We start from the raw sequence: 13,491 nt of genomic DNA, 5'->3' as shown, positions 1-13,491 counted from the left end.
GAAATAAAGAAATCCACATTTATAGCTGGAGATTTCAACACTCATTCTATAGTACTTGATAGATCACGTACAGAGAAATAACATGTATATAAATGATTTAAGACATGCTATGCTGTCAAAAATCTGTATATAACTTTACACTCTGCCCTCTCTATCCATGGTTTCAAATCTAAGGATTCAACCAATGGCAGATCATGTAGTGATGTAGTATGTATTTATAAGTTGATTAATGTAGTTCAAACCTGTGTTATACTCAATGGGGAAATGATAGTCTCGTGAATAAATTGCATTGAGAAAACTGTATAAACACAGGCAAGAGAATGAAACTGGATTCAACAATTTTTTGGATATGACAGCAAAGTAAACAAGTGGGCTACATCAAACTAAAAAGATATTGTACAGCAGTAGAAACAATCAGCAAAATGAAAAGGCAACCCACTGAGTAGGGGAAAGTATTTCTGAACCATACATCTGACAAGGCGTTGATAGACAAAATATATAACAATCTCATACAACTGAATAGCAAAAACATACCTCACCCTATATATAAAATCAACTCAAAATAACTTTAGACAGAAATAGGAAAACTGAATTTTTTAAAGTTTTAGTTTCTTAATATAGTGTATTACATTGATTGGCATAACCAGTCTTTAGAGAAATGCAAATCAAAACCGCAAAACCACAATAAGAAAACATTCAAAGCACTAGAAGGACTGCAAAAAAAAAAAAAAAAAAAAAGACAGATAATAAAAGTTGTTTAAAAAACATGAAGAAATTGGAAATCTCATGCTTTGCTGGTAGGAACATAAAATGATGCAGTCACTTTAAAAAACTGTTTGACAGTTTCTCAAAAATGTTTAAAAATAGTTACTATATGACCCAGAAATTCCACTCCAAGGTACATAAATAAAAGAAATGAAAACAGGGAGTTCCCGTCGTGGCGCAGTGGTTAAGGAATCCGACTAGGGACCAGGAGGTTGTGGGTTCGGTCCCTGCCCTTGCTCAGTGGGTTAACGATCCGGCGTTGCAGTAAGTTTAGGTGTAGGTTGTAGACACAGCGGTGCTGTGGCTCTGGCGTAGGCCGGTGGCTACAGCTCCGATTCGACCCCTAGCCAGGGAACCTCCATATGCCGCGGGAGCGGCCCAAGAAAAGGCAAAAAGACAAAAAAAAAAAAAAAAAAAAAAAAAGAAATGAAAACATATCTCCACAAAAAAACTTGCACATGAATTTCACAGCAGCATTATTTATGAAAAGAAAAGTAGAAACGACTCATTCGGCTCTCAACTGATGATTAGATAAATAAAACTATAAAACTTCTTAGAAAAACATAGCAGAAAATAGGACCAGGGGTGAAAGTGAGGCAAATGAGGGGCCCAGGGAGCAAGATTTAAGAATGTCCTCACCCTTGGGGACTTTCACAACTTTAAGAGATACTCCTTAAGTTTTGCACCCTAGACCGATCACCTCTTAGGTCTAGTATAGACTGAGAGAACGCTTAAGGATCCTGGGTAGACAAATATTTTTTAGAAATTATACCTAGAGTTAGATCCTAAACATTTTTAACATGGTAAACTGAACATCATTAAAATTAAAGACTTCTGCTCTTCAAAAGATGGAATGAAAAGCAAGTCACTGGATTTCCCCTTGTGGCTCAGCAGAAACGAATCCCACTAGTATCCATGAGGATGTGGGTTCGACCCCTGGCCTCGCTCAGTGGGTTAAGGATCTGGCGTTGCCGTGAGCTGTGGTGTAGGTTACAGACGCGGCTCGGATCCCACGTTGCTGTGGCTGTGGTGTCAGCCAGCAGCTGTAGCTCCGATTGGATCCCTAGCCTGGGAACCTCCATATGCCACACCTGTGGCCCTAAAAAAGAAAGAAAAACAAGTCACAAGCTGGGAAAAAATTATCCAGCATATATTAAAAAACCTTTTAACACTTAATCCAAAATTTCAGGTGTCTGCCCCCCTTGTGGCTGAAGTCGGTATGGGGGGCTTGCTGTAGGCTTCCTGATGGGAGGGGCTGATGCCTGCCCATTGGTGGGTGGAGCTGATTCTAATCCCTCTGGTGGGTGGGGCTTAGTCTCTGAATGGGATTAGGGGCTGCTGTGTGCCTGAGGGGTCTTTAGGTAGCTTGTTTACTGAGGGGAGGGGCTGTGATCCCACCTGGGTTGTTGTTTGCCTCAGTGCTGACTGACAGGTGGGGCCAGATTTTCCCAAAATGGCCCCCTCCAGAGAAAGGCAGCTGCTGAATATTCCAGAGAGCTTTGCCTTCAATGTCCGTCCCTCACAACAAGCCACGTTCACCCCTGTTTTCCCAGGATGTCCTCCAAGAACTGCAGTCAGGTTTGACCCAGATTCCCATGGAGACTTTGCTTTGCCCTGGGACCCAGTGCATGTGAACATCTGTGTGCACCTTTCAAGAATGGGGTCTCCATTTCTCCCAGTCCCATGGAGCTCCTGCTCACGAGCCCCGCTGGCCTTCAATGCCAGATGCTCTGGGGCTCTTTCTCCCTGTGCCAGATCCCCACACATGAGAGTTTGATGTGGGGCTCAGAACTCTCACTCCTGTAGGTGAGTCTCTGTGAACCAGTTAGTTTCCAGTCTGTGGGGCTTCCCACCCGGGAGGTATGGGGTTGTTTATATCGCGAAATCGCCCCTCCTACCTCTTGATGTGGCCTCCCCTTTGTCCTCTGGAGGCGGGTATCTTTTTTAAGGTTTCCGGTCCATTGGAGTGCAGATTGCTCAGCCTTTAGTTGTGAATGTTGTTGTTTTTAGGAGGGAAGTTGAGCTCCGGTCCTTCTATTCCGCCATCTTAATCCCATCTCAAAGAAAGATTTAAAATCCTGATAGTTGAATATGTTTTTTCCAATCCCAATATGACGTTATCGCAAGCCTTTTATTCCCTTGGTGTTTAGTTTGGTTTCATGCACTTATGGGGGGCCGCAGGCAGAGGCCTCACTCCCCGCATTTGAGGCCTGCGTTGCTCATGGGAAGCAGCTGTGTGGACACCTCAGCTTGCTGGGGGGCCCTGTGCAGAGGCGCTGCACGTTGCTGCGCTCAATTCAGGATCTGGCCAAAATTTCAGTTGAAAACAGGAGGAAGACTTACACAGACATATGACCAAAGGATCGGGGGAATATGAAAAGTACTCAACATCATTATTTGTAGGTCAATATGAATTAAATATTGTATATTCATACCATAAAATATTATTTGATGTGAAAAAAGAATGAAGTTCTGATACATGTTGTAACATGGTTAAATCTTGAAAATACTATGGTACATGAAAGAAGCTAGTCACAAAAGATTACATATTGTATTATTCCACTTACATGAAATGTCCAGAGTAGGGAAGTCTGTAGAAATAGAAAGTAGTTGGGTGATTGCCTAGACTTAGGGGTTAGGGAAGATAGAGACTGACTGCTAATTGGCACATGGTTACTTTTTGGAGTGATAAAAATATGACTTAGATTATGGCAATGGTTGCACAACTCTGTGAAATACACTAACACTATTGAACTGTACTCTCTAAATTATAGATTGCAAATTGTGGAAACTATATCTAAAGAAAGGTTTTTTTAAATAACCCGGAGACTTCCACTCAGAACAAGATCACATAGACCTTTTTTCTCCCAAGCTCTTCCCTACCAAGTACAACTCTAAGCACTGGAAATAATTTCAGAGAAAGCCAAAGGAGAATTCTAAAAGATAAAAGAGGAAGGTTGGGGACTCTAGAACTGGAGAAACAGCACAGCATCAAGACATCTTGATAAAGGCAGCTCAAGGCTGTCGTTTCCTGAACACCAGCATAGTTTTAGACATAGAAGGTGACCCAGGTAGGCTTGTTCTTTTTCTGGATCAAATGAAAAATCCCATCTACAACAGGTGAGCCAGGCAGCACTACAAATCTTTAACAGATGACACAAAAATCTCCAAAACACTTATAAACAAACCGTCGAAATAATCCATTGGTCAATGAGAAAGTCTTATAGGAAATTTTAAAATATACTGAACTGAAGGAAAATACTACATGTTGAAACTTGTGGTACACTGTTAAAGCACTGGATATTTACATTAAAAAGAGAAAATCAATCATCTAAGTTCCTACCTTAAGAAACTAGAAAAAGAAGAGGAAAATATACAAGAATAAAGTAGAAGAGAGGATGCATTGGGGATGAGGTCAAGCGAATGGTGCTGTTGTTTGAGGGGAATGATATAGGAGTGGAATATGAATGAGAGAATTACAGAAGGACATGACCTGGGACTTGCAAAAGGATTGCTGCATGGCCTAAGGGCCCAGCCGAGGTTGGCAGTTCTAACTATTAGATGCACCAATATTTGGAGGGCTACGACTTTCACGGTGGTCATTATGAGATTGAAGAAGTCAGAGGTGTGGAGGGACCCAAGGCTGAACGTTAATAGTACAGACATGGTATTTTGAGGGCAAAGGGATGAAGATACAGTCAATTCTAAATTAATATGTCCTGAGATCCTGCATGCATAAGCGAAGAAACGACACGTCTTGAGGCACTAAACATCTTGACAAGGCCAAATAGAAGATGATGTGGGATCTAGTCATTGTTAGGAGACTTGAGTCCAAATGGGATACTGAGCTTTTGGGGAGTGGAGTCATGCCCAGTGACACCAAGTGGCAGCAGGTGGTTAAGGAGTAAAGTTAAAGGAAAAAAAGCTAGTGTGTGCAGGATGGGTCGTCCACGTAGGTATTATTGGGGTCACCTAGGATGAGAGCACTTGGAGTGGCAAGGAAGCTTGTTGATCTGGTCCTTAGAGGATGGGGAAGGGTGAGGATAATACCCACACCTACTCAGCAGTCTCATCCCCAACTCCTTGGTTGGTAGTCAGCATTAGAGAGGAACATAGGGGCAGCAGTGCTGTCCGGAGACAGCCTGGTTTCAAGGAAGGCCAGGAAGTGAAAGGAATGTTTTGAATCAACCTACTTACCTGTTTGTTATCTGGCCTATTTGTTGGTTTTTAGTGGAGTGGGAAAAGCACAGTAAACTTTTCCAGGGATACATGATACTATTTGGGCTTCATAAAATCCTGGAATGGCTATCAGAAGTCCTGTCTGAATCTTAATAGAGATCACTGACCTCAAGTAAGTCCCTTCCAAATATGAGCCCTAGTGTGACCATTCATATAACAGAGAGTTCGAATGGAGGCATTCTACATTTCCACTGCGGATTCTTTTTCTTTCTTTCTTTTCCTTTTTTTTTTTTTTTTTTTTTTAAGGCTACACCCGCCACATATGGAGATTCTCAGGCTAGGGGTCGAATTGGAGCTATAGCTACTGACCTACACCACAGCCATAGCAACGCGGGATCCTTAACCCACTGAGCGAGGCCAGGGATGGAACCCGCATCCTCGTGGATACTAGTTGTGCCACCACGGGAACTCCGTATCTGTGGATCCTAGATACAACTTCTGGGGTCTGCTTGAGATATCACAGTTACTGTCTAACAGCTTGTCTGGAGAAAGAACTTAGAAGGAAGGAACCTGAGGCTTGCTGGTTACTAGTGCCAATCCCATCCAAAACACTGAATGCAGACATCACAATGCATCTTTGTGTCAGAGGAAGAATTCTAAAATGGATAAACCAGTGTAATCTAGTGGTTAAACACTCCAGCTTTGAATACTGGCTGTCTTCCACAAACCAGATGTATAATTTGGGCAGATTATTGGACCTCTCTTTATCTCATTTTCCTCAAGAAGAAAATGAGGATGGAGGTAACATGTATCTCACAGAGTCGTGAATATTAAATAAAATGATACAAGTAAAGCTTTAGACACATTTCCAATAACTGAATATGTGTGAACTGTCATAATTGCTGTTGGTGTTATAAAATAATAAAGATTACAGGAGGGACTCAATATTACCTTTCCACTGTCTGTAAAACTCCACACAAGGAAATCTCCTAAAGCATAGTGTGCAAAAATAAATAATACAAACCAATTCCACTTTCTGGGGCCCTGTCCCTGACATGGGAAATTTCCAAGCATCTCATGATGTCTTAAGCGTTCAAGAAAGGTTGGAGATCCTGTCAATCACATTCTTCTCTTACCCTTGGAAACCTTATGTCTCCAGATGTTTCTAGATTTTCCTTTTTGACCAATCCAGTGGGAATTTCTTAGTTTCTTAGTTGAGAACACCTAGCAACCTCTCCCTTTATCCTCCTCTTTTCTCCTGTAAGAGGTCCTCCTCCTAAGCTTTACTCCTTTCCCCTAGTTCTCCTTCATACTTCCTTAAGCATTTATTCTACTTTAACCCTTCCGTTCTCTTTATTCAGTTACTTTTCTTCCATCTTACTCGCCTTTATCCCATGTCACCCTTCATTATTCCATTTCTCTCCATCCATTTACCCCACGTCAGCCCCTCCCCTCTATTCCCCATTGCCCCCTCCTATTTAGCCCACATCACCCCTCTTTTTTTTTTTTTTTTTTTTTTCTTTTTGTCTTTTTGCCTTTTCTAGGGCCGCTCCTGCAGCATATGGAGGTTCCCAGGCTAGGGGTCTAATCGGAGCTGTAGCCACCGGCCTACGCCACAGCCACAGCAATGTCAGATCTGAGCCACGTCTGCGACCTACACCACAGCCACAGCAACACCGGATCGTTAACCCACTGAGCAAGGCCAGGGATCGAACCCACAACCTCATGGTTCCCAGTCGGATTCGTTTCCGCTGCGCCACAACGGGAAGTCCACCCCTTTATTCCATTTCCCTCCACCCCTTTATCCCACGTCAGCCCCTCCCCTCTATTCCCCATCACCCCCTCTCCTCTCTTCCCCATTGCCCCCTCCCATTTACCCCACATCACCACTCTTTTTTTTTTTTTTTTTTTTTTTGTCTTTTTGCCTTTTCTAGGGCCGCACTTGCGGCGTATGGAGGTTCCCAGGCTAGGGGTCACATCAGAGCTGTAGCCTGCACCACAGCCACAGCAATGCAGGATCCAAGCTGCGTCTTCGACCTACACCACAGTTCATGGCTTCATGGCAACGCCGGATCCTTAACCCACTGATCGAGGCCAGGGATCGAACCCACAACCTCATGGTTCCCAGGCGGATTCGTTTCCACTGCGCCATGACGGGAACTCCACCCCTCTTTCTTCCATTTCCCTCCACCCCTTTATCCCACGTCAGCCCCTCCCCTCTATTCCCCATCACCTCCTCCCCTTTACTCCACTTCACCCCCTTTATTCCATCTCACCCCCGATTCCATTTCTCTGCATCACCTCTATTCTCCATCACCCCACTTTATTTGACTTCACCCCTTTATTCCATTTCTTTCCATCCCTTAACCCATGTCAGTCCTCCTCTCTATATTCCCATCACACCACCCCTTCCCTCTACTCCCCATCGTCCCCTCTCCTTTACCCCACATCGCCCCCCTTATTCCACCTCGCCCCTGATTCCATTTCTCTCCACACCCTTATCCCACATCACCCCTCCTCTCTGTTCCCCATCACTTCCTCCCCTCTATTCCCCATCACCTCTCCTCTCTAGTCCTTATCATCTCCTCCCTTTATCCCAGCCCACATCCCTTTATTTCATTTCTCTCCATCCCTTTAGGCCATGTCAGCGCCTTCCCTCTATTCCCCATCACCCCCTCCCCTTTACCCCACCTCAGCACTTGATTCCATTTCTCTCCATTCCCTCGATCACCCCTCTTCTTTATGCCCTCTCACTCCCTTTGACTTCACCCCCTTATTCCATTTCTCTTCACCCCCTTATCATATATCACCCCCTCTTTATTCCCCTCACTCCCTCCCCTCTATTCTTCATCCTCTCCTCCCCTTGACCCCACATCACCCCCTCTGTATTCCATTTCTCTCCACCCCTTTATCCCATGTCAGCCCCTCCCCTCTATCCCCCATCGTCCCCTTCCCTTGACCCCACATCGGCCCCCTTTATTCCACCTCAGCACTTGATTCCATTTCTCTGCATCACCTCTATTCTCTATCACCCCTCTTCTTTATGCCCCATCACCCCCTTTTATTTGCCTTCGCCCCCTTATTCCATTTCTCCCCATCCCGTGATGCCATGTCACCCCTTCTATTTCCCATCAATCTCTCCCTTCAGTTCCCCATCACCCCCTCCCCTATTCCTCATCCTCTCCTCCGCTGTATCACACATCGATCCCCCTTTATCCATTTTTCTCCACCCCAATTCACCACCAAAATTTCACATTAAAAAAAACACACAGTAAGCCATGAATATGCTGCTGTCACAATACAGATGTTTATTAATGACTAAATTCCAGAGAAGTTTTGACAATCACAAATCTTCGAGCTCTGTGGTTGTTAGCCATTGTGTGATCAATTTCTATCCCTCAATACAGTACATTCTTCATTCTATGGACCTTAGCAGTTGTTACCCATCAATAACTGCTGTAATTTTGGATGTCATACGTAACCCATATCTGCGTGTTACCAGAGCATGTCCCGCGAATTTGTTCACCGCCCTGCATAGAGGAACTACAGAGATGATATTGGAGAACGTTTGTAATTAGGTGACTTTTACTACTTGGAATTATGTGTCCATACCTAACTAGCTGTTTTGCTAACAATGGGATGTAACTACCAGCTGTCCGTAAAACAGATCTAGGTAATAAAATCAAATTGTTCCTCTAACTTTTGAACCCAGATAAGCTAGTCAGGTGTCCCAGGATTTGGGGGGGGGGGCAGCTGTTTGACGAGCCATTGGTCTAAATAATTTGGAAAAAATTATCCTGAGGCGGTGGAGTTGCTGCTGGGACACGGCTCTGAGTTGGTGTGACATGGTTTAGCATTCATCGTCAGCTGTCAGGAGGCTGACCTAACGTCCTAGCATGCCTCTTGAGGGTCTTTCCAATCGAGCTCTTAGGAGGAGGGGAGGAAAGTCAGGAAAAGCATGCAATTCCCTTTGGGGGAGGGAAAGCACCTCGAGATTTGCGAGCTTCTCTGAGACAGGTGTTTACCACAAATGTCACATCAATGAAAGGAACAGCTGTAGTAAGGGAAAGCCCGGATCAGGGGTGAAAGAGAGAGGCAAGGTAGCACCAGGGTGCCTGAGCATGACACAGAAACATCTCTGCTTTTACCAGCTGAAGGGACCAAGCATCCCCAGGGAAGGGGCCGGCAGTGTGTTTGGAATTCTCAGCCTGACCCGAGCATCAGGTGGAACTCCTTCTAAGCCTCAGATCTTTACCTTCGAGACTCTTCACAATGTTTCCTGTGACATCCCAGGTCTACCCCCACCCTTTTCCCCTGTCCGGCACGAGACAGAAGGGAAAACATCTAAGGAAAGAAGTAGCCGATGCCAGTTTGGGCCTCCTTCGCCCGGGGCACACGGAGCAATGGGCGGTCTTGCTCCGGAATGGGGGGGTTACCCGCTCCTTCCTCATCGTCATGGGAACGGGCAGTGCCGGGAGGCACAGCTGGCTCCTCAGAGGAATCTGGAAAATAGTAACAATGTTAACTCCTTATGTTTCTACACGTCACACTTTGCACAGCACGCAAGGGATTGAGACCCCCTTTTGAGCTTCGAATACAACACGAGGCAAGAAGTTAGGGCAGAAATGGTGATCCCCATTTGACATGTACGAAAACCACAGCCTAGCAGTGGAACAGAGAGCGCTCCGTCTAGCCCCACTGGGGAAGCTGGGTGTGGGGAGGGGCCAGGAAGGCCGGGCTGTGTCAGGGACCAGAAAGAGGGAGACAGAGACCCCGTGCTTAGACCAAATGGGCAACACCACCAGGGAAGCGCGGAAGTGGGCGGCCTCCTAACAACCACCACCACCCTACCACCAGCCTGACTGCTTTCACTAAGCACATGAGGAACAAAGCTGGAGCCGGAAGCTTACAGCACTTCATGGAGGGGAGAAAGCACGTGTTGGTCTTCACTGACTCTGAGGAGGACCTGGAGTCCATGACCTGGCCAGGCTGCGACTTGTTTTTAAGGAAGGTGGTATCTACAAGAAATGTAACATCTGCATCTTTCTTACTGAGCTGGGTGGCCTTTGGATTCTGGGCTCCTTTAGAGTCCAGACTATTAGGCATTGGAACTGCTTCCACATTCATGATTTCTTCCAGATGGACGGCTAGGTCTGGCTGCGGGTCTGGAATCGTATTCAGAAGGGAGACGTCTTCAGGCTCTGGAGCCACACTGGTGACTTCGTCTTCGACTGAGTCTTCTTCAAGACTGGGGTTTTCTTCAGCGTCTTGGACTCCACTGACATCTGAGGCTTCTCTGTGTCCTGGAATTTCTTCGGCCTCTGAGGCTTCTTCATGGTGTGAGACTCCACTCACATCTGAGGATTCTTCCTGATTTTGAATTTCGTCAAGATTGGAGACATCGTCAGGGCTCGTTACCACATGGAGAGCTGGGACCTCTTCGGGGCTGGACTCTGCTTCAGAGCCAGGAATTTCATTGTCTTCTGGAGTTTCTTCATAGTCTGGAATTTCTTCAGTATCTGAGATTTCTTCATCGTTTGGGACTCCATCAAGAGCTGGAACCTCTTCAAGATTGGGGTCTTCTTCAGAGTCTGAGAGTCCATTAACCTCTAGGGATTCTTCATGATTTGGGACTTCATGACCACCAGGGGCTTCTTCGGGGCTTGGGACGACATGGAGAGCTGGGACTTCGTCAAAATCAAGGTCTTCATCAGAGTCTGAAATCCCACTGACCTCTAGGGCTTCTTCATGGTCTGGAACTTCTTCAGCAGTTGAGGCTTCATCATTCGGGATTTCTGCAAGGGCTGGGACCTCTTCAAGATTGGGATCTTCTCCAGAATCTGGGTTTTCATCATCATCTGAGTCATCAGCATGGTCTGGGATTTCATCAGTGACAGGGGCTTCTTCGTTGTTCAGGATTACATCAAGATAGGGAACTTCTGCAAGGTTAAGATTTTGGTAATCTTCAAAATCTGGCCCTTCTTCAAGGTCGTGGTTTGGGTTTTCTCCAGGGTTTGGGATTTCCTGCACATATAGGACTCCTTCAGGCTCTGGAACCATATCAAAATATGGTATTTCTTCAAAGTCTGGGATTTCAATGAGTTCTGGGATTTCATCATCAGGATCTAGAATGTCCTCAAGGGGAGGAAGATCATCAAAATTCAGGGTATCATCATCATCATCGTCTTCCTCTTCTTCCTCTTCTTCATCAAGCTCTGGAATGCCTTCGAGATGGGGGCCCTGAATTTCAAGGTCATTTGGAATCTCGAGACCTTGGACTTCACCAAAGACTATTCCTTGATTGAGATACTCAAATACTAGTTCTTCATTGACTGACACATCTTCCTCAGAGGACTCATCTTCCTCAAGGGGCTCATCTTCAGCAAAGACCTGGCCTTCAGGAAGGGCCTGACCTTCACCAAGGGCCTGACCTTCAGCAAGGGCCTGACCTTCAGCAAGGGTCTGACCTCCAGCAGGGAACTGACCTTCATCAAAGGGCTTGCTTTGAGCAAGGACAGCAGCCCGGACTTCAGCAGAGTTTTCCACTGGATCAGAAAGTAAAGCATCCTCTTCCATCTTTATCCGTGCACTCCTGAGGGGGAAGGAATTTGAAAAAGCCAGTCAGTTTGTACACTCGCTTGACTAACACAAAGATGGCCTGGGGGGGTGGAAGCCCCCATAGGAGACCCTCCTTCAGGCTAAAAACGAACACAACTCAGAAAACACTCACTGGATCCTCCTCAAATTCCTGCGTCTGATAAAATCAAGGGCTTCGGGACTGGATTTCCACACACGCTTAGCCACCTGCCTCTGAATATGGGGAGGCACCTGAGGGTACAATTAGCAAGGTTAGCCTTTATCACACGACATTTTAAATTTTATATTCATCTCTCTCTGGGACCCAGAACTGAAGGCATCATGGCCAGCTAATGAAGGAAGGATTTCTAGACTGGAAGACCTGTGACTGCCTGCTTTGGCTCCCCTTGGGGATGTATGTAGAACTCTTCCTTGCCTTGTGAACAGGAGCGAGAGCGAGCTGTGAAACAAGTGTGTCCAAAGCTTCCACCTACCTGGAAGAGCACATCCCAGTTATCGATCATGGCACGGACCACATTGACAGAAGCAACATAGTGGTCAATGCCCAGTCTTGTCTTCCTGGACTCCCTCTTGGCAGACTGCCCCCTCTTCAGGAGAGCAGATCCAAACACCAAAGCCAAATTGGTGGAGGTCATGCGATTGCCCAAAACCTGGGTAAAGGAAAGCAGAGAGTGATCAACTGAAGTAGTAATGGAAGTTCAACCAATAGAGAGGACTCTCTTTGTTCTTGTTTCCCTCCTTCTGTCTCGCTGTTACTAGCTCTGTCTTGCTCTTACATACTCTCACGCATGTCCCCTGCTATAACTCTCACTACACTGTCCCAGAGCTTTTTACCAGCTGTCCATCAATGCCAATGGAGTCCTCGCAGTTCTCAGTGATCTTATGCAGGGCCTTCAGCAGACGCTCCAGGGTGTCACTGTGGCAAGGTGGCATCAGGTAAACCAGCAACTGCAGGGCAGAAAGCTGATCCTGCGGCTTCAGAGCTGGAGGAAGGAAAACAGGTACTGGCTTAGGGGGCGAGCCTTGGCAGCAGCCTGATACAACGAGAGACGTGATTCTGGTTGAGAACTGCCGAAGGCTATGAAGAAAGCACCCAGGCATCTTCTCTTTGCTCACTCCCCAAGTATTTGAGTTCTGGACCCCTAAAAGCAAGAAGGGCTCTCATCAAAATCAGACCCCCGCTACAGAACCCAGGTTCTTCTTTGCCCTGAGAGGGTGCACACAGCTTCAAGAAGCTCTAGAGAAATTTCCAAACAACAGACTTATAATGGAATCTGGAGAGGTGCTTTCATCTTCTGATGTTCATTTTGCCTTAGGTCCTTGTGGGGGGGGGTCTTGCAGCCTGAGCTCTGTCCCCAGACCCCCACAAACCCCGTGCTGTTTCCCTTCCTTGACCAACAAGGGAGGGACTCACTTGCTGTCAGGAGGAAGGACATGTACAGATCATCTGGCAGCAGAGAGTCCTTCATGTCACGGAAAAACTCCTTGAGGAGTGCGGCCACATCATGCACATTCCGAGTGTCATCCAGCACGACATCCAGCCCTTGATCAAATTCTTCACGGAGCTAGAAAAAGGGAGAGAATACACGTGCCCTGACTGCCCTGCCCGCCATGGGCTCCCTCCCGGCCATTCCTTCAGTAAGTCTCAGGCTCCAGTGGAGGTGGCTGCCATTGGGTGTGCCTAAGGGGCTAGAAGGAAGACCTTGCTCCCCATGCCAGGCCTGTTGGGGAAGCCCCCCTGGGGAAGCGTCCCCCCCTTTTTCTCATTCAAGGAACAGAAGTGTAAACAGTTGATTTACCTTGCGCACTCTCTCCTCAGAATATTCCAGGGTGAAAATCCCCACCGTGCTTAAGCCTGAAAGAAAAGAGGCTAAGTATCTCTGGTCTTTCCCAGAACTGCACACAGCATTTCCCTTCCCCCCACCCTTGCAGCCCAGCCCCAAATGGCAG

The 13,491-nt window shown here is 46.4% G+C and overlaps 1 protein-coding gene across 37 annotated transcripts in view; it reads right to left on the bottom strand.

The window, feature by feature from the left end:
* Window positions 1–8,229: 8,229 nt before the first annotated feature.
* The window catches only part of ARHGAP36 (Rho GTPase activating protein 36), a 169,115-nt gene continuing 163,853 nt past the window's right edge, over window positions 8,230–13,491 (bottom strand). For 36 of the 37 annotated variants that reach the window (XM_085006544.1, XM_085006543.1, XM_021080172.2 and 33 more), the window contains 7 exons: window positions 13,341–13,396; window positions 12,956–13,106; window positions 12,376–12,524; window positions 12,015–12,191; window positions 11,675–11,772; window positions 11,430–11,536; window positions 8,230–9,446 (listed from right to left, as the gene is read on the bottom strand). In XM_085006544.1, the coding sequence (XP_084862670.1) occupies window positions 9,289–9,446; window positions 11,430–11,536; window positions 11,675–11,772; window positions 12,015–12,191; window positions 12,376–12,524; window positions 12,956–13,106; window positions 13,341–13,396 (896 nt within the window). In that variant the 3' untranslated portion in view covers window positions 8,230–9,288. Of the gene's footprint in view, window positions 9,447–9,854; window positions 9,963–11,429; window positions 11,537–11,674; window positions 11,773–12,014; window positions 12,192–12,375; window positions 12,525–12,955; window positions 13,107–13,340; window positions 13,397–13,491 lie in introns of all 37 variants that reach the window. The other variant, XM_085006546.1, reaches the window with a different exon arrangement.

This window comes from Sus scrofa, chromosome X (assembly GCF_054392235.1).
Source record: "Sus scrofa isolate SSC_HxYL_T2T_F1_AM1 chromosome X, Sscrofa_HxYL_maternal_Yorkshire_Landrace_v2.0, whole genome shotgun sequence".
In the NCBI taxonomy this organism is placed as follows: Eukaryota; Metazoa; Chordata; class Mammalia; order Artiodactyla; family Suidae; genus Sus; species Sus scrofa.
Note: the sequence above shows the minus strand (reverse complement) of the source record. Positions and strands in the feature narration are given on the sequence as shown.